The 19,888-nt window shown below is 35.3% G+C and overlaps 1 protein-coding gene across 1 annotated transcript; it reads left to right on the plus strand.

Annotated features, from left to right (window-relative positions):
- Window positions 1-1,271: 1,271 nt before the first annotated feature.
- LOC136232974 (phosphatidylinositol:ceramide inositolphosphotransferase 1) lies at window positions 1,272-5,333 on the plus strand. Its single transcript, XM_066022467.1, has 11 exons — window positions 1,272-1,555; window positions 1,642-1,731; window positions 2,112-2,198; window positions 2,288-2,356; window positions 2,847-2,927; window positions 3,277-3,348; window positions 3,499-3,559; window positions 3,641-3,743; window positions 3,863-3,958; window positions 4,043-4,089; window positions 4,592-5,333. Exons 1-11 carry the CDS (start codon window positions 1,523-1,525, stop codon window positions 4,717-4,719), a joined length of 867 nt encoding a protein of 288 aa, XP_065878539.1. The 5' UTR covers window positions 1,272-1,522; the 3' UTR covers window positions 4,720-5,333.
- The last annotated feature ends 14,555 nt before the right edge of the window (window positions 5,334-19,888 follow it).

Genomic DNA, 19,888 nt, shown 5'->3' on the forward strand with positions numbered 1-19,888 from the left:
AAGTGAGAAGGGCTTTAGTGGTTTGTTGTAACTTAATAGTGGAAGTAACAAAGAAAACATCACCACTAAAGTTGCTCTTAGAGGTATCTATTGGGTTTTCATTAATCACGTCCTTGGAAGAATCACAAGTACTTCACCTGAAGCTTGGGGTATAATACTCAGATAGATACAAGAAGACTTAATATGACCATATTTACCACACATTGTGCAAGCTATATAAAGACCTTCATACTCAATTGAATAGGTTCAGTCATTAACCTTAAATTTTTCTATAAAATGTGTCATTAAATCAATTTCAACACAGAAACCTTCCTCTAATGGCTTTAATGGTAATTAGGGCTGTAATCGAGCCGAGCCGAGCTTTGGCCTGTTCAAGCTCGGCTCGCTATAAAATTAACGAGCTCGAGTCCGAGCCGAACTTGCTATAAAATTAACGAGCCGAGCCCGAGCCGAGCTTTGGCTTGCTCAACGAGCTTGAGCCGAGCTTCGAGCTTGTTTCGAGCCCAAAATCCTCTTTTGGACTTGGTGCATTAAGAAAATTATCTAACCATGAATTGTTTGTAAGTAAATTGTTAATTATATTTGTGAAGTTTGCTCGCAAATAACTCTTTAATTGTGTACATAAACAAGCTCACAAGCAAAGTTCGTGAATAAATAAACAAAATGCTTACAATTAGTTCGTTTATTACTCATTTATTATGTTTGTGAACGAACTCATCTAATAGCAAATGAAATAATATTAAATTTAGATATTTGTGAACTAACACAAAACTATATAGTTTTCTACAAAACTAAAATTTGTTCATAAATGTTCTAATCGAGCCTGCTCGCGAGCTTTCGAGCCGAGCTTTGGCCTGCTCAAGCTTGGCTCGTTTACGAACCGAGCCAGTAAATCGTGTTCACGAGCGGCTCGTTTATAAATCGAACCGAATCGAGTCGAGCTTTTATCGAGCCGATCACCGAGCTGCTCATGAGCGGCTCTGTTCATTTACAGCCCTAATGGTAATCTGATAATAGCTTTAATGGTAATCTGATAATGGCCTCGAATGATTCAAGGCCCATCCTGAACAACTCTCTTCCTATTATTCAGGTCTCTAATACATGCTAAGTAAAAACTTAACCAATATCTATAATAGAGATTCAACTCCTTAACATAGCATCCTCAATGAATGAAATATAAATAAAATGACTCTAAACCTAAAATTTATTAAAATATACGGTTGTTGCTTTTGGATTTATTAGATCTACTGAATTCAAATTATACAATTTAAATAATCTTTTAAGTCCACTTTCATTTTGATTATAAAATCCAACGGTTAACATCTCACATAGGAGTTCATCTCCAACTAACCAAATCTTCCTCTTACGATGTTAGCATAAGATTTTGTCATTATCCATCCTTAGGTTTAGCTCTAAAATTTGAAATTAAATCAACGGAAAATCAATTCAAATTCCCAATTGCAGCGCTTCATATACCTCTCAAGCTTCTGTATTTGTGTTTATTAATGACAAACTCATCATAATGCTGCTCCACCTTGATCGGGAAGCTCCTAAGGTTTCTCTCTTTCTCTACATTTTTCTTTCTTTTCTGTTGTTTGGCTTGATCGCATATCTTTTTATGTTGTCGATGTTTATGTGAAGCTGTGGAGAAAAATCCGTGCAGAAACATTATTAGAACTCTCGCTTGTTGTTGAGAATTGGAAGCATCTTCTTGCTGGGATTGTTTTCCAGGTTTACCTTCCATGTTTCTTTATTCTCTATCTCTGTTTTTTTTTTTTTCAATTTCTTTTCAATGTTACCATTCATAAGTAACATTTAATGCACTGTTGCAAATGTAGGGATTTTGTTTTAGTTGAATATAATGGAGAATCTGATTGAAACTTTTATGTGTCTATGCTTTGTTCTTTGTATGTCTTGCCCTGTTGTTGAACCAATAAACACTTATTAATTTACACAAAGTCGTGGAGTGAAGTTCAGTTGGGATTGAATATTTATGGTTATAGATTTGACAAGTCGATTGTCAGAATATTTACAGGCACTGTATATGGTGTTTTAGCATTGTTTTCCTGATTAGCTAATGGTGGGCTTAATTTTCTTTTTTTGCTCTACAGTACATACATGGGTTAGCTGCTCATGGAATCCACTACTTCCATAAGCCAGGACCAACACTTCAGGATGCTGGCTATTCTCTTCTTCCGGTGTGTGCAACTGTTGCAAATAGCGTGGATCCTCCATCCTTGATGTTAAATTGCAGATCAATAACATTTGTTTCTTTTGGCCATTTCAGGAACTCGGTCTTGACAAAGCTTACATAAGCGAGACTTTGTTCATTTTCATTTTTTCTTCTTTTGCATTGGTAATTGTTATCATTTTTTTTTCATCTACCTTTAGTTTGTAAAATTCTCTCTTGCATCAAACAAAAGCTTTCACATTCCTATACCTAAATCTCACTCATACTTTCACCAATGTCTGTAGCCCTCATTCATTGGTTTCAATGTCTGCTACTTGCACTTAACTCTTGCTTAGTTGTTTCAATTTAAATCTGTTATTTTCTATGGAGAATCTCGAGTCCTCAAAATCATGATGTTATATGATATGCTTCCAGTTCAGTTTATTAAACCGTTATAGACTGCTAAACCCTCGAAGTGATGCAATAGACATAAATTGTTATTCATATTTTTCATGGTTCATCTGTACTGGGATCTAATGTTGTAAACCTTTCCTAATTATTCTATTTGAATAAGAGAAATAAATAAGCTTATCATCCCTTGTGTTATTGACATCATTCACTGCAAGTGAATTATCTATGAGCTTGGTTGATCTAATAAGTGCTAATTCTGTTGCAGTGGACTCTTCACCCCTTTGTTTTCCAGCAGAAAAAAATTTATACATGTTTAATCTGGTGCAGGGTTCTTGCCTATTTAGTGGTGAGTCGTTTTCATTTCCCTTTTTCCCTTATTTTTTAAAGCTATATCTGATGACATGAATCAGGGAGGGTTATACTTGGACTTATTGAAATTAATATTGTTTCTCTTGTATTAATGAATTATTTTAGATTTTATTACTCTTAATTTATTGATTTTAAGAATCCCTCTTTAGTCATAAGAATGTGTGCACATACGTACATATTGGAAGAAGTTAGTGTCTTTAAGTCATGAGATGTTATCCTTAATTATATCCCTTCACCATCCACTAATATTTCTACTTAAGATATCTTTATGATGTATGGTATCTTCATATTATAATCAGTTTTACTGATTTCTTGATCCTTTTTAGGCTTGTCAGATTCTTCGGATAGTTTCATTCTATTCAACTCATCTTCCTGGACCAAACTATCACTGCCATGTGGTAAAATTTTGTAAAATTTAGCTTGGTACTCATTTTCTCTTAATTTCTGGACTTCTATTGCTACTCCTTTACAAATGTTTAACTATTGTTTAAATTATCTTCTTATAATCAAAGAAATCTTTTACAATCAGGTACAACTGTCTCTTTCAGGGCTCAAAACTTGCCAGGCTGCCTTCTCCAGAGAGTGTTATTGAAGTTCTTATAATCAATTGTGAGTTTCAACAAATATGGTCTTCAGTTTCATTTCACGCACTCATATTACACTCTCATTTTGATTTGCAAAAATTTGCAGTCTCCAAAGGGGTTAATTATGGCTGTGGTGATTTGATTTTTTCATCGCACATGATTTTTACCATTGTTTTTGTGCGAACATATCATAAGTATGGCTCAAGGAGGTAATGCACTCGTCAATATTTTCTCTTCGGCTCTTTTATCTTTTCTTTTCTTTGGCATACTGTTAGGTGTGAGGACTGACTCTCAATTTTCTTGGTGTTATTTTTGGGGTACTCTGCAGGTCCATAAAGCAGTTTGCTTGGTTACTTGCTGTCATTCAAAGCCTTCTTATTATAGCTTCTCGCAAACATTACACGGTTGATGTAGTTGTTGCATGGTAAAAAGAACTCATCTTTGTTTTTTATTTAATTCCATGGGGACTTTTACTGATGGACTTTGAGATGTTTTGACATTTTTGCAGGTATACTGTAAATTTGGTAACGTTTTATATTGACAACAAACTTCCAGGTCAGCATTTCCTTGTCAACATGCTAATGTGAATATTTCATTACAAGGACTATGCTTGAAGTTATTTTTAGAGAGAACTTGTTTATCAGATTCTATATTTCGTTGGATCACTTGCAACAATAAAATTTCATTCTGGATTATGGTTTTGCTTGGTTTGCATGCAGATGAGCATATCAAAAACTGAATTATACTTGTTTAGATGAGCATATATTAATATTTTTGTTCGCTTGGAAGTGATTATTAAGTTCTATTTTATCTGTTGGCTAAAAAAAGCTGAACTGGAAGAACAATGAAAATTGTCTGTTTACGAGAGTTTGGTCCCTATTAGTTGAATTTGATGAAGCTATATGCAAAATAGAGGTTATTGGATTTTGATACAGTTGGTTTTTAATAGGGTTGACTGATGATTTGTTTTTGAGTGCTTTCTTCATTATGTTCTTGAAAGGTATGTTCTTAGCTTATTTAGGACTTTGTTAAGTAACACTATGATTGTATTGTGCAGAATTGCCAGACCGAACCACTGCACTTGCATCCGCGGCAATGCTGCCTGTGAGTAGAGATAAGGATAGCAGGAACATGGTAGAACAAGACAAATTATTAAGTGGGATTTCTGTTGATACAGGAAACTGAGGAGGGATATTTTAGTGAAAGCGTTTGATGTTGATTATAATTTCAATCACCTATGGTGGCTTCCCTTTATGCAGTTGAATGGTTAAATATGGGTGCAGAATGATAGAGCATGTATGGATTAGAAAGGTTAGTAAAACAGTTGGCGGCAATTGTACATAGAGATGAGATCAGCATATGCTGAAGATAGCTCTGCTGATATCACTGCATTAATTGGTAATGTGCCTAATGATTGATGTCATTTCTCTTAGTTACACTACACATAATGAAATGCTTTTGGTTAAAAAAGTTTACACGCTTATGTAGAATGTTTTGGCATGTTATGGGAATTTTTAGATGAAAGTGATATTGGAATTCAGTAGAGCTGGCATGAGGCAATTATATGATGCTTCTTGTCTGTGTCCTCCCTGTATGTAAACATCCTCTTAAGTCTTGTTTATTTGTTCTTTTATGTTCTGTTTTGTTTTGACAGAGGATGGACACAGCACTTGTTTCTATCCCTATCAAACCCAGCCACTCTAATCTTACCCTTTTTCTCATATATGTTTTCTACCATTGCCAAATTTCTATTTTATCACTGAAATAATAGGCTAAATTACGCTCATGACCACTTAATTTTATTTTTATTAATATTATAACCACTCAACTTTAAAATTTGACATAAAAGTCACTTAAACTTTGACCACTCTAAACCATGTATTCCTCAATATAGAGTTGATTGAAATTATATTCTAAGCAATTTTGGTGTTGTTTGGTTATAAGAGATAGAAATTTTCGAAAATGATGATTTTTGAAATCGAAAATGTGTTTATATGTTAAATGTAGTTCTAAACAACTTTAATTCTTTGATTTTTCTATTTTGAAATTGTTATTTTATTTGATGTGTTGAATTCCATCTATGCAATAGACAGCCATACTTGGGTCATAGTTTGGCCTGTCTGTCCCATTGCTCCTGTACAACCGAGAAATGAACTTCCTGGAAGTGAACCGACCACGTTCCAGATCGTGCATCTAAGGCAGAGGCAGGAACATTATATATATATAAAAGTATGTAGAGGGAAAGTTAGCCATGTCACGTGTGGGACATAAAATGTGTGCAAGTCGTATGCAGAAAATGATGCTTCATTCCATATTTAGTCAATTGAGCTGGAAAAAGTTGGTCTTTTATGGTTTTGAATCATTTCACCCAAACCTTACTAACCACCTTCATTATTTCATTATCTGCTATTTTATTTATTTTAATCTCTGTTCAATAAGATATAAATATCTGTTTTTAAAGTTATTATTTAATAGGTCCAATAGTATTAATGTTATAAATGAATCGAAAGTTAAATGTTGGTAGAAGTGATAGCATAGGGTAGGGGTGTTGATTGTGGAGACATTATTATAAGAGTTGTTTGTCTATTAATAGAAATCTGGATTTGATCACCTTTCAAGTGCCTACAATACTCCCTTTTTGGCCACTTTCTATCTTTTAATTTCTTCATTAAACATAATCATTAATTTCAAGTTTCTAGCTCATCTTATGCCAACAATATGCTAATTTCAAGTTTCACTAAATTCTTGAGAATTTTCGGCTAGTTTATAAGTATAAGCCTTTAACCAATTATTAACATTCCCATTGTTTTTTTTTATTCTCTCCTTTAGTTTTTTCCAAAGTTGTTTTCTTATTCTGTTAAAAAAAATTAGTTTTTTTTCTTTTCTTCATTTTGTTTACGTTCAGTTCTTTGAAAAAAAATGAAAAATTACTATAAAAATGGGGTCACATCGGTTTTCAATCCAGCCCCGATTCTGTCTGGTTTTCTGAGAATTCATAAAACCAGTGCAATCCAGATCAGAGCCTTGGTTGGTTTCCGGTTCAACTGACCAATCTGGGTTTTGTAATATAATAATCGTATAACTTTTTCTTACCCCAATTATTTGTTAATAAGGTGATATATATCTCATTTATCATTGGTCGAGTCCATTACCGTAGAATTTTTCAAGCAGAAATGAGTTTCAATTTTATTTATCAATTTGTATGTGGAAAAATATGAATATTTGTTTTTATAAAAGAAGAATGTTAGTCTTTACTGATGTGACACATTGAGTTTAATAATATGTTATATTGATTTTTTTTTTTGAAGGAAAACTCTTAATTATATAGCTGAGGCAATAATATCCTCTTCAATTACACTTATTAGCCAAACTGGCAAATCAAAAAAAGAATAAAAACTAGCATTGGAAAGAGTCTGCCTAGCTATTTGATGTGTTGCTCTATTCGCTTGTCTCGGGACAAAAGACACAGTAAACGTCTTATTTTTCATTAACTCCTTGCAATCTTCTATTATGTCTCCAAAATTAGATAAATCTGGCTCTTCTGTGCTCACTCCCTTCACCACTACATGTGCATCCATCTCAAACTGAATGTTGTCCATATCCATTTCAATTGCCCATACCAATCCCGCTCTCAACACCATGGCTTCTACCACTCGAACCGAATGCATCCCCCTTAAAACTCCACTCGCCCCTGCCATAAAGGACCCGTCTTCAGCCCTCACTACTGCTCCCCATCCACAGCAGCCCGAGCTAGCGAAAACAGCTCCGTCTATATTACATTTTAATCTCCCCCTATCCGGTCTTTTCCAGCTTTTAATTTTTATCGATCTCGTCCAGGTAAATCTCCTCATGCCCTGCGATCCGGGCTGCTGCAATTCCTCCCCAGAACCCATTACCTGTTACTGCTCTTGTTCTAATTACAGGTCTGCAGCATCACCACCCTGCTGCTGCTGCTCTCTTATTTCTGTACTTCCCTCCGTCTATATGTTATATGGATTGGTTGATTTTATTGACGTGTCATAATGAAATATTTATTTTTTATTAGATGGTCTGTTGATTTTATGATGTGACAAATCACGTTATCAAATTCTATTTTTATTAACTTTGTAAAATATATGTTTTTTTAAGAGAAAAATATCATATTCCTCTGTTTATAAATCCATAAAATCACATTTTTATAGGAGTAAATCTAGGTGGACGAAAGGATTTAAGTACACACTAATTATTGAAAAACTTTATTGAATATATGTATAGAAATTTAATTTTTTGTCTCCCAACACGGATGAATCTTCAATTTCGTGGGTTACAGGTATGTAGTACTTGTGTGATATGAAACGAACCTTGGAAGGATGGATGACATCTTTTTATTGAATGTTCAGGAGCTATAAGAGTGTGGCAGAAGGCGGGACTTCTGGATCGAATTAATGCGGAGGCGGCGGTGGTTGAGAACCTGACAGCATGGTTTCATAATATGATTAGAGCAGCACCGGAACAAATTGTGAAAACATTTTTGATGCACTTCTGGAGTTTATGGCAAGCTAGAAATACTCATCTTTGGCAGTATGAGATTCGCACAACAGATCAAATAGTGGCTCATGCTTGCACGGTACTTAATGATTGGTCAGAAGCAAATGCCTTGAGGAATCGGACTGGTACGGGAGAACATCATATCGGAAATACAGTAGTAGGAAATAGTTCATCTGCTGGGTGCATGGTTGGCACCCGCCATCAGAAGGTTGATGCCGCATGTTTTAACGTTGATGGTCGTGTAGGGATGGGAGCAGCAGTATGAGATGCAAATGGGCAGTTTGTAATGGGGAGATGTGTGGGTCTGTTATGTTGTCCGACAACACGGGAATGTGAGGCTGAAGCTCTATTACAGGCTATGCAATGGCTAGAAGCCGATGAAATAAGGAATGTGGTTTTCGAATCTGATGCTAAACAAGTGATTGATGCAATAAATTCTAGTTCTGTTGATGATTCCGAAATTGGAGATAGAATTATTCAAATATGATCGATTCTAACATCAAATGACTCTTACTCAATCAAATGGATACGGCGGCAAGCGAATGGAATGACACATGTGTTAGCACAGTCTTCTCGGTTATCCACTTGTCTTTCTTTTTTTTAATTTATTACCGAGTTCTGTTTCTGATTCATTGTTACAATTTTTCCATGAGTTGGCTCATTAATTCATTATTGTTTTGATTCAAAAAAAAAAATAAATGCATCTAAAAGAGTTTTAATTAAACATTATTGAAGCACTCCTATCAATATATCCTAATCTGTGGCTGCTTCTTTATATTAGAAAAAAGAAAATACGAGTTCATCAATGCAAAAGAAATGTATGACAATTTTGAAAAGAAAAAACAAATACTAGTGTTTTGTTATATTCCAACTTCCAAGCCACCTGTGAGATAAAAATATTAAAAGATCAGAAAATTATAAATAATGTTTATGCCCTCTATATATTCCCACCCAATCACTTTTCACTATGAAAATAAAATTAAAACAGTGCGACCAAATTACCCTAAATGATTGGAGCTCAGGATTGATCTCTTTCTTTCTAATGCCTAAAATACGGGTTAATTATTCACTAAACTTTGATAGTTGTCTTTATATTGCGACTTACTTACAATTTATCATTATAAGATCATTCAGCTTAAAATTTTGTTTGAATTAAGTCATTTTGGCTCGAAAGCAAAAAGATACTGAAAAAGTCGGGATTAATCTTTCTTTCTAATGCCAAAAATATGGATTAATTATTAACTGAACTTTCATAGTTGTCTCTAAATTGTGATTTAATTTCAATTTATCGTTATAAGATCATTCAACTTAAAATTTTATTTGAATTAAGTCATTTTGGCAACCTCGAGAGCAAAAAGACACCAAAAAAAGTGGCGTGGTTGTCACATCGACAGTAGTTAACTTTCATCGCTGACCGAAATAACACGTGATTGCCACCTATTTGACACTTCTACCTAGCTGACTGAAACGACACATGGCAGCTAAGTGGCAGTCATATGTCGCTTCGGTCAGCTAGGTAATAGCCACGTGTCATTTCGATCAGCGGTGAAAGTTAACTACTATCAATGTGACATTTTGTCAATCAAGAACGCCCTTCGGCGATTGTTCATCTTCTAGTAAGCCACGTCTTTATTGCTGTCTAGCAAGATCGAGACAAAACCCCCCATCAAGTTGATCTTTAAGTCTTCGCAGACCTTCAAAAAGGCATAGAGCTCCAACCAAGCATTCAGAGTAATTTGACACTGACAGAGGTTGAACACTTTTAGAACAAGAACCGTCACGTCCGAAAGGGGAAACCTCAAACCCCACTTCATTAGCATCGTAAAAACACCATGTTTTCATCGATGCCTTAGAACATTCGTTGTTCTTCGAGACTGGCATTCATTAAGCTTACCTCCAAAAGTTGAAAGTTGATCCCCAAACCTAAGAATTAACTTACTTAGAGGATCAATTTTTCCCCTTCTTTTGATGTCTCAAAATTCTTACCAGATTGAGACTTGAGGCGTCATGAGAATATTCTAAATGTTTGTAAAAAAACTTGAATCTTCAAGGTTTTAAGTAGAAGGAGATTTCTTAAAGTTCTTCTATCACAACCCTTCCATACAACAAAGAAAACAAAGGGTGAGAAAATGGAAAGACAAAAAACTTACTAAGTTTTGAAGAAACTTGTAGGAAGCTTGAAGGATGATGAAGAAAGCAGAAAAATCAATAGACAGACAGTCTCCTCTTTTTATAGGATTCTGAAAGAAGATGATGAGGTGGTGCAATAAAGAGAATGGTTTTGTCAATCATTACGCCATTTCAGAGAACATGCACCCACTGATGACATTGATTAAAGATAAAATGCACGCTGAAAGGACGTCTGTTAGTAATTCAAAATGCTAGTTGTAAATAGAAAAGATGGCATCACATGTCAGCTTCACTTAGTCTGTCAAATTTTAATATCCTTATCCCATCTGCTTCTCTCTTAAGGCAAGAGGCATGCGAAAATACGTCGTAGAAGAAAACTCTCAACGCATAGTTCAACTGAAGGATAACTTCAGTTCAACGCAAGCCAAAGTCCCAACTAAGGAATTCAACCTTCATTCATCTGTTGCAACGAAGCTCTAAGCACTCCGGTCTGAAACTTTTGATGGTGGACATTTGATATTCACACAGTTAATCAAATTATACATGGACCAATGGGGTGTCTTCTTCCTCCACAGTAACCACATGGATCAGTTAAAAGAGACATCAAGGTCATACACATTCACACTTATGTGAGAACCCTATCATTCCCCACCATTTTATCCCGTAGAAAAACTCAAAGCCTTCCTCCCTTGAGCCGGCGACGACCCAAGTCTCTCTCCCTTCCGCCTACGACACTTCTCTTTCAAACGGTGGTGTTTATTTTTTGCTCCGATGAACTCTGGTAAGGACTTTTTTCCAATATCCTTCTCTTATTTCCTTTCCTTCTTCGTTTTTCTGTTTCTTTCTTTTCTTCATCTTCTATTCTTTTTGTTTCTTTTATTTATTTATTTCTTCTCCCTGATGGTTCTATTTCGGTTCAGATCTGACAAAACTGATTACCGGCGAACAGTGGTGAAAAACATATGTATATGTTCTAAAACGAATGTCTTATGTTCTAAAACTAATGTCTTATGTGTTTAAAGTATATTTCTACAATGTCACTGGAGTTCCTGCATAAAACTTATTAGAACACGGACTATAAAATTTAGAACATATGTAACATTATTTAGAATATTTTACTTAACTTTTTATAATACATGATATAAGATATAGAACATATACTCCAATATAGTTCTATATTTTATAGCTTGTGTTCTAAAAAGTTAAATAAAATTTAAAACATATATAACATTATTTTAAACATTTTACTTAACTTTTTAGAACATATGTTATAAAATATTTCTAAAACTAATGTCTTATATTCTTAAAGCATATTTCTAAAAAAAAGTCACTACAGTTGTGTTTTGGAAATAACAATGTATTTACAATAATGTCATTAATGAGTTTTCTCACATAAGAACCATTCTCACCTTATATATATCCAGTATACTAAAAGATATTCAATTTATTCATATTGCTCACTTAAGCTACATACTTGTCAGTATCATTCTCCTTGTTGATTTAAGCATTAGAGCGAGATCACTGGTTCTCGGTCCCTCCTTGATTATTTTTCTATTTCAGGCACCTAAAGGATTCCAGCGAGCTTAACTCAAATAGGATGAAAGGGAAAAAGGAAAAAAAAACATTAAAGAAAAAAATAATTATTTGAATAAAATTGACTTTTGCCGCATTATTAAAATAGATAGGATTAAACTCCAATTTGGTGGAGTATATTCATAGATGATATCTAGCCCATTTTAGATAGAAAACTAATAGATTTTAAAAAAAAAATTGTCATGTGATACAATTTTTGACATGTGATAGGTAAATATAACAATTGTTTTTTTTTAAATCTACATAGATTTAATATATGAATAAATAAGAAAACAATGAATTTCTTATTTTTCTACATATTAAATCTATATAGAAAAAATTAAATCAATTAGCACATGTATATGCCACATGTCAAAAAAAGTGTCATGTGGTAAAAAAAATTAACAATTAGTTAGTTTTTTTATCTAAATAAATTAAATCTCACATATGGGAATACTTCATGAGTCGATAATAGCACACTCAGTAAATACCAAAATTTTAAATACTACTCCCTCCATTCCATTTCACACAAATTAAGAAATATATTGGTTAACTAAAAAAATTCTCTCTCATGTCATTATTGGAGTAATAAACATTGAAATATTAAAAAACACATGTACGAATACAAAAAAAATAATATTTAGACCAAAAAACTAAACTAAAAGTTTTTAGAATCCTGGAATGACTTATATTTAGGGAAAAAACTAATTTGTTAAAATGAGTTATATAATGGAATAGAGGGAGTACAAAAATTAAATATGGATTTAATCCAAATAGATATAGCGATTCAGCAATATTTATTGGTTTGCTAATGGTAACAAATTCTTTTTTTTTTTAATTTGCAATACTTTTTTTTGTCAAAGTTCCCGATGTTAAAATATGAAAATATAGTTTAGGGGGAGTTTGTTTTGGAAGTTTCAAAAATATGTAAAGAAAAAACGAGGTTTCATTCATTTTGTTGGTGTTTGTTTTATTAATTCGATCATCCATTTTACTGTTTTTTTAAGGTTTTGATTTACCTCTAACTCCTCTAATTTCATTATCCGACTCCTTAAGGTTTTTATTCGTTTTCCCTTACTTTACTATTTTGAATCTTTATCATTGTGAAATAATAGAAGCAGTAGAAAAGAAATAGAATGAACACAGATCTTTTGGAGAGAAAATAGCCACAAACTATTTACTCAATTTTTGTATACCTTCAAAGTACCAATACACAGGCTTATATAGCCTTATTCAGTAAATGCAGAAAAGACCAAAATACCCAAAAATGGGAAAATGCTAAAACACTAAGAACAAAAACTAACACTCCCCCCCCTTAAGCCTAAACACTAGGCAATTGAACTAATCCCATTTGAACCAAAGCATCAAACATCTGTGAAGCAGACAGAGATTGTTGTGAATAGATCTGCTAGTTGACATTCTGAAGAAACATAAATAGTGCAAAGGAATCCATTCTCTACATGTTCTCGGATGACATGTACATCGATGTCAAAATGTTTGGTTCTGTCATGATCAATAGGGTCTTTGGCTATCTGAATAGCTGATGTGTTATCACAAAATAGCTTCACCGGATAAGTAATGTCAATTCTGAAGTCAGTCAACAAATATGAGAGCCATTTCAATTCGCATGCTGTGGTTGACATACTTCTATATTCAGCTTCTGCTGAGGACTTGCTAACTGTAGGTTGTTTCTTAGCGTTCCAAGAAATTAAAGACTTACCCAAAAACACACAAAAACCTGTGACAGACCTCCAGGATTTTCTACAAGTACCCCAGTCAGCATCACAATATGCTGTCAGGGTGAAAACAGAGTTAGCTGAATAGAAAAGTCCAAGATGCAGAGTTCCTTTCAGATATCTCAGAACATGAATTGCTGCCTGCAGATGATGATTACAAGGTGCTTGCATGTATTGAGATAGCTGTTGAGTGGCGGATGTAAGGTCTGGCCTTGTAAAATTCAAGTACAGCAGTCTACCAACCAGCCTTCTATATTTGGAAGAATCAGGCAAAGGAGTGCCTGAATCAGTGAGGATAATGCCATGTGATAAAGGACTAGAAGCAGGCTGCATTTCCATAACTCCTGCATCAAGAAGAATATCCCTTGAATACTTAGTCTAGCTTAAAGTAAGACCAGCATGATCCCTTGCCAATTCGATACCCAAGAAGTATTTTACACTGCCTAGATCCTTAATGGTGAACTTGTTATGGAGAAAAGCCTTGATATCATTGATAAGCTGCAAACTAGTTCCTGTGAGCAGAATATCATCCACATATACCACAAGAATGGTGAATGAAGAATCTGTGATGTGTAAGAAAAGACAATGATCATGTGTGGATCTGTGAAAACCAAAAGTGAGTAGAATACTGGTTAACTCTTTATTCCACTGCCTCCCAGCTTGTTTCATCCCATAAAGTGACTTGACAAGCTTACACACTTACCCAGACACTGCTTTATTATAACCTTGTGGAGGCTGCATATAAAGATCTTCTTCAATGAACCCATGTAGATAAGCGTTGTTCACATCCAATTGATGAATTGGCCATTGTTTACTGGTAGCTATAGCAAGCATAAGTCTAACTGTCACTATTTTTGCTACAGGGCTAAAAGAATCAAAATAATCTTCTCCATACAATTGGCTATAGCCCTTGGCCACAAGCCGTGCTTTGGACCTCTCTACTTCTCCATTAGGCTTGTACTTAATTTTAAAAATCCATCTGCTAGCAATGGCCTTTTTTGAAGGAGGAAGAGTAGTTAGGACCCAAGTACCATTATCTTCAAGAGCTGATAATTCTTTATGCATAGCTTCAACCCATAGGGGATTAGTTTTAGCCTCATCATAATTTTTGGGTTCTTTAAGTTGATATAGGTTGATAAAAAAAAAGCCATGTGAGGTACAGTATAGGAAGGAAGAGGTGAGAAATGTGGATAAGAGGAGGACTGAAGATTAACATTAGAAACAAAATCATCTAGCCAAGCTGGCTTCCTGTGTTGCCTTAGCGGTCTTTGATGATCAGAGATAGGAGAAGTAGGTTCTGCAACGGCAGGATTAGGAGAAGAAAGAATTGAATCATCAGTAGGGATATACTGTGAAGGAATTGGAGATTATTGTGGTAGTGGTGGTGGAACAGATATAGAATCAAGTAAGATGGGATCATCAATGGGACAAGGAAGAGGAACCTCAGAAGAGGTTTTGAGAATAGAATAGGGCAATATTTGTTCATAAAACATGACATCCCTAGACACTATGAGTTTTTCTTGAGTAAGATCCCATATTTTATATCCCTTTTGATTCACCGGATACCCTAGAAAAACCCCTTCACTAGCCCTGGGCTCTAATTTTGATTTGTGATGAGTGATAGTATGGAAACATTGACATCCAAAAACCTTCAGAGTATGATAAGGTGGTGATGTAGAATAGAAGTGAGAATAAGGAGTGGACCATTTTAGAAGTTTACTAGGAAGAAAGTTGATTAAATGAGCAGCCATAGTAACTGCTTCTCCCCAAAACATAGTGGGCATTGAAGCTTGAAAGAGAAAAGCTCTGGCAACAGCTAGGATGTGTTGATGTTTTCTCTCCACAACACCATTCTGTTGTGGAGTATAAACACAACCATGGTGGTGAAGAATGCCAAGTTTGGTAAGGAGTTGATAACAATTGCTATTGAAAAATTCTTTACCATTATCAATCCTAATAACCTTGACTGAACTAGAGAATTGAGTATAAACCATGTTTAAGAACTTTTCAATAGCAAATGACACATGTGCTTTATTTTGAAGGAGAATCAACCAAGTGAACCTAGTATGATCATCGACTATGGTAAGGAAATAATTTTCACCAGTCAATGAGGTTTTGAGATAAGGGCTCCATAAATCCATATGTAACATATCTAGTTTCGTTTGGGTAGAGATATGGCTAGTGGGAAATGACATCCTTTTCTGCTTTGCTAGAGGACACACAGGACAGGAATGAGACTCGGGATAAAAAGGAATCTCTTGAATATGAGGCAAAAGAGCAGGGGATGGATGTCCTAACCTCTGGTGCCATAGGTCTTGTGGTAAAATTGGCGGTTGAGAAACAGCATTACATTGAGAAGAGGGAGAAACATAGTTTTGTAGAGTCAGTTTAGAGAATGACTCTGCAGATATGTGATACAGTCCATTTGAAAATGAGCCTATAGCTAGATTGGAGCCAGTAGAAGAGGATTGTAAGACACAATGATCAATATGAAATTGGACTGTCACCTTAGCCTGAGTCAATAGCTGACCAACAGACATCAGATTGTACTTAAAAGCAGGAATGTAAAAGACATTGTGTAGCTTAAAAGTCTGTGTAAAAGAGATTATACCAACTGTATCAACCATAACACTATGCCCATTAGGAAGATGCACATACTTAGGATTAGCTAGCTTAGACACAGAGGAAAACAAATGCAAACATCCACTCATATGTGATGTTGCTCCACTATCCACAATCCAGTCTATGTTAATAGTTGAGTTAGGAAACATACCAACTACACCTGCAAATGGTGTAAAAACATCTTGCACAGAGGAATTTTGTTGAGTCTTTAGCGCTTTTAAGATTGCAGAATCAATATATGAAGCAAATTGAGGTGAAACATCTCCTCCAAAGATATCTGTAGATGGCTCCATAGATGCAGCACAATGAGCTTGATCAGATTTCCCTTTCTTCTTCCCATCCTTCTTGAAATTTGCATTGTACCAATCTGGATAACCAGTGAGTCGAAAACAAGTCTCTCTTGTATGTCCTGTTCGATCATAATATCTGTCTTCTTTTCGCACAAAATCTTTCTTTTGAGAGTTAAAATTTGATCCTGTGCTAGATGTAGGAGTCGAACTGGCTGTGCTAGATCCAGTAGAAGGAAAAGATCTTCGACTAGTTTGTGAATTGGACTGTTTACTGAAATTAGCAATTTCAACATGTTGAGATGAACTGACTTCTCTCTGTTTTTCAACTTGCATAATCATTGAATATGCCTTGTTAAGATTTGGAAGAGTCTCGAGAAGAAGAATTTAATTCTTCACGTTATCATATCCATCATTCAATCTAAGAAGAAACTGTAATAATCTATCGCCCTCTTGTTGAGCCATCATTTTAGAATGTGCTCCACATTTACACAATGGTGGTGGTCTGAGATGATCAAATTCATTCCAGAGATGTGATAATTGTGTAAAATAGTTTGAGACTGGTAGATTACCTTAACAAAAGGTAGAGAGATCTTTAGCAAGCTTGTATAACTGTGGTCCATTAGAAGTACCAAATCGATTCTCAAGCTCATTCCAGAGAGATCGAGAAGTAGATAAATAGAAGAATGATTCTGCAAGTTCCTTACTCATAGAATTGAGAATCCATGATTTCACCATGCTGTCAGCTTGATCCCAAGCTTCATATTCCTTTGAATCTACATCTGGTTCAATATCGGTTTGTTGTACAAACGCGATTTTCTTCTTTGCGCGTAACGCAAGAAGCATTGCGTGACTCCAAGCAAAATAATTCTCACCAGTTAAAGATGAACTTACCAGAACAGCTCCAGGTGTATCATTTGTATTCAATCGGAAAAGTTTTGAGGTAGGGGTTGAATCTGACCTAGATCGATCTCGCCTGGGAGATAATGAGCGAAAAGCATCATTATCCATGGTGAACTTGTTATGGAGAAGAAGTACTGGATTGAGAGAAGACGCGGACGCAGTTGCGGATGAAAACCGGTAATCGACGGTAATCAGAAATCAGATCGATTCCTCAGGCTCTGATACCATGTGAAATAATAGAAGCAGTAGAAAAGAAATAGAATGAACACAGATCTTTTGGAGAGAAAATAGCCACAAACTATTTACTCAATTTTTGTATATCTTCAAAGTACCAATACACAGGCTTATATAGCCTTATTCAATAAATGCAGAAAAGACCAAAATACCCAAAAATGGGAAAATGCTAAAACACTAAGAACAAAAACTAACAATCATTCTCATAAAGTTCTATTTTAATATCTTTTTTATTTTTATTTTGTTCCATATATTTATTTATTTTTATTTATACTTGGATTAAATTCACTTTTGATCTTTGTACTTATATATTTTTAATTATTTTAAAATGATTATTTTATTTTTAAAATGTAATCTTTATGCATTTTTTTTGCTTTATTTTATTTCAATTTCCTCTGTTTTACTGTCTTTTAATTTTAATTCTTATATTTACATGTGATTAATTTATTAATACAGACACATGTATGTAAAAAAATTGTTGTTAAAAGTAATCCACAACTCTGATTTTTTTCTCATTTGAACCAAACAGTCACAAAAGGAATCAGATGCATATCATTCCCAAGGCCGGTCCTAACAATTTAAGGGCCCTAGACAAAATAAACAGTAAGGGCCCCTTTAATATAAAATTTATAATTTAAGACCCCTGTAGGAAATATTAAATTTTAAATTGATTTTTATTTATATTATTGCATAAATTAATTTTTAATTTTCAAATTTAATCAAATAAAATGAAACTTTTTTAAAATGAGGTAATAAAATGAAACTTGTCTTCTTAAACTTAATTACCCATATATATCATTTATATATTAAAAAAATTACAAAAGTGGGAATCGAAGACTTACTCTCTCTCCAGTTGAGGAACAATGTAATATCATTATACTACTTTGAATTTATTTAGGGTGTTGTTAAACCCAGCCCCAATTTCCCACCTCTAGCCCCGTGAAAGGACGAAAGTACCCTTTCAGGCTTTGAGGTGGGAAATTGGGGGGAAAAACCTCTCCCGGCACGCGGGCGTGAGGTAATAACGCCTCACCACACGGTGAGGTGTGAGGCTACCATGCTTCACCGTAGGTGCGGATGTGATAGCCTCACTAATGAGGGCATCCCGTCCCTAAGTCCGAGCCCGGCACCAAGAGATGAGAACAACGAGAGTCAGGCCACACAACGGAGCACGCGAGGCGTAGAGGACTCCGTTACCGAACAATTTCCCAGCACCCAAGTCACGCGGGGCGTATCTCCTAGCACGCGGGACGTAGGAACAGAGTCCAGAGTGACGAGTGCCCAAAAGGTCGAGCACGCGGAGCGCAACGGAGGGTACGCCACGTGTAAAGTCCACCCGGGAGGAACACCACGACCAGAAGCTACAATACGTGGAGCGTGACTCCAGGAATGCCGCGCGTACGATCCTTTCGAAGATGTCCAAAAGTCCAGTACCCAAATTACGCGGGGCGTACACTAGACTACGCGGGGCGTAACCTGCCTGGGCAATACTTCTCCTCCAAGTTGTTACTAAGAGGGGACCATTTCTGCTGATACTTAATTACTGTTTTGCCACTCAACCATTATTACTAGATTAACCATTATTACTAGATTGCCATGAACTCTTTCCTTCCCCACTTTACCCTTATGCACAAGCTTTACCCCAAAACCCTATTCATGGGCTTTTAGTCTTTACCCTTGTTTTGTTGGAAGGTATTTAAACCCTTCTCTTTGTAATGTTCTCTAACTTTTGATATATTGAATTAAAGAAGCCTCCATTGGAGCACCAAGGTTCATCCTTGTGGGTTAATCCAACCTTCTAGTTAAGCTAGGAAGATTGCATTCTTTGTTGGTTTACGATTAAAACCTCCAGTCGATTTCACGCTACATCACTCACGCCTCACCGTGTGGTGGGGCGTGATTACCTCACGCTCGCATGAATAAATCACAAAAAAATAGTTCATAATTATGGTAACTCGAATTATCCGTTTACAAATAAAATTATGGCATTTTAACTCGTATTACCCTTTAACAAATTGATAACATTGTGATATTATCCCAAGGATCAAAGGGGATATTCGCCTAGAACACGTCGTGTTGACCACCTGATACTGGAGTATCACGGCGTATTGAGCAAAGGGATCCGACAGGCGGATCACCAACACCTCACCACAAGAGATCCGCGTGCGAACCTATGAGGCAGAATCGCCATAACCGCCCAATCCGCTATTGAAACAGCTGAGCCGATCCCGCAATAAAGACCATTAATAAGCAATCAATTTCCTAACGGACATGCTTAAAGGAAACCAGTAACCGCCATTAATGGAGCATTAATGGAGACTTTCTAGTTACTAATGGTTACAA

This window comes from Euphorbia lathyris, chromosome 6, assembly GCF_963576675.1.
Source record: "Euphorbia lathyris chromosome 6, ddEupLath1.1, whole genome shotgun sequence".
Taxonomy (NCBI): Eukaryota; Viridiplantae; Streptophyta; class Magnoliopsida; order Malpighiales; family Euphorbiaceae; genus Euphorbia; species Euphorbia lathyris.

Coding starts and splice junctions, on each gene's coding strand:
- LOC136232974 (XM_066022467.1), top strand. CDS start 1,523: ATGCTGCTCCACCTTGATCGGGAAGCTCCTAAG. Junction 2,928..3,276: donor GGGTTCTTGCCTATTTAGTG/GTGAGTCGTTTT, acceptor GATCCTTTTTAG/GCTTGTCAGATTCTTCGGAT. Junction 3,349..3,498: donor CAAACTATCACTGCCATGTG/GTAAAATTTTGT, acceptor TGTCTCTTTCAG/GGCTCAAAACTTGCCAGGCT.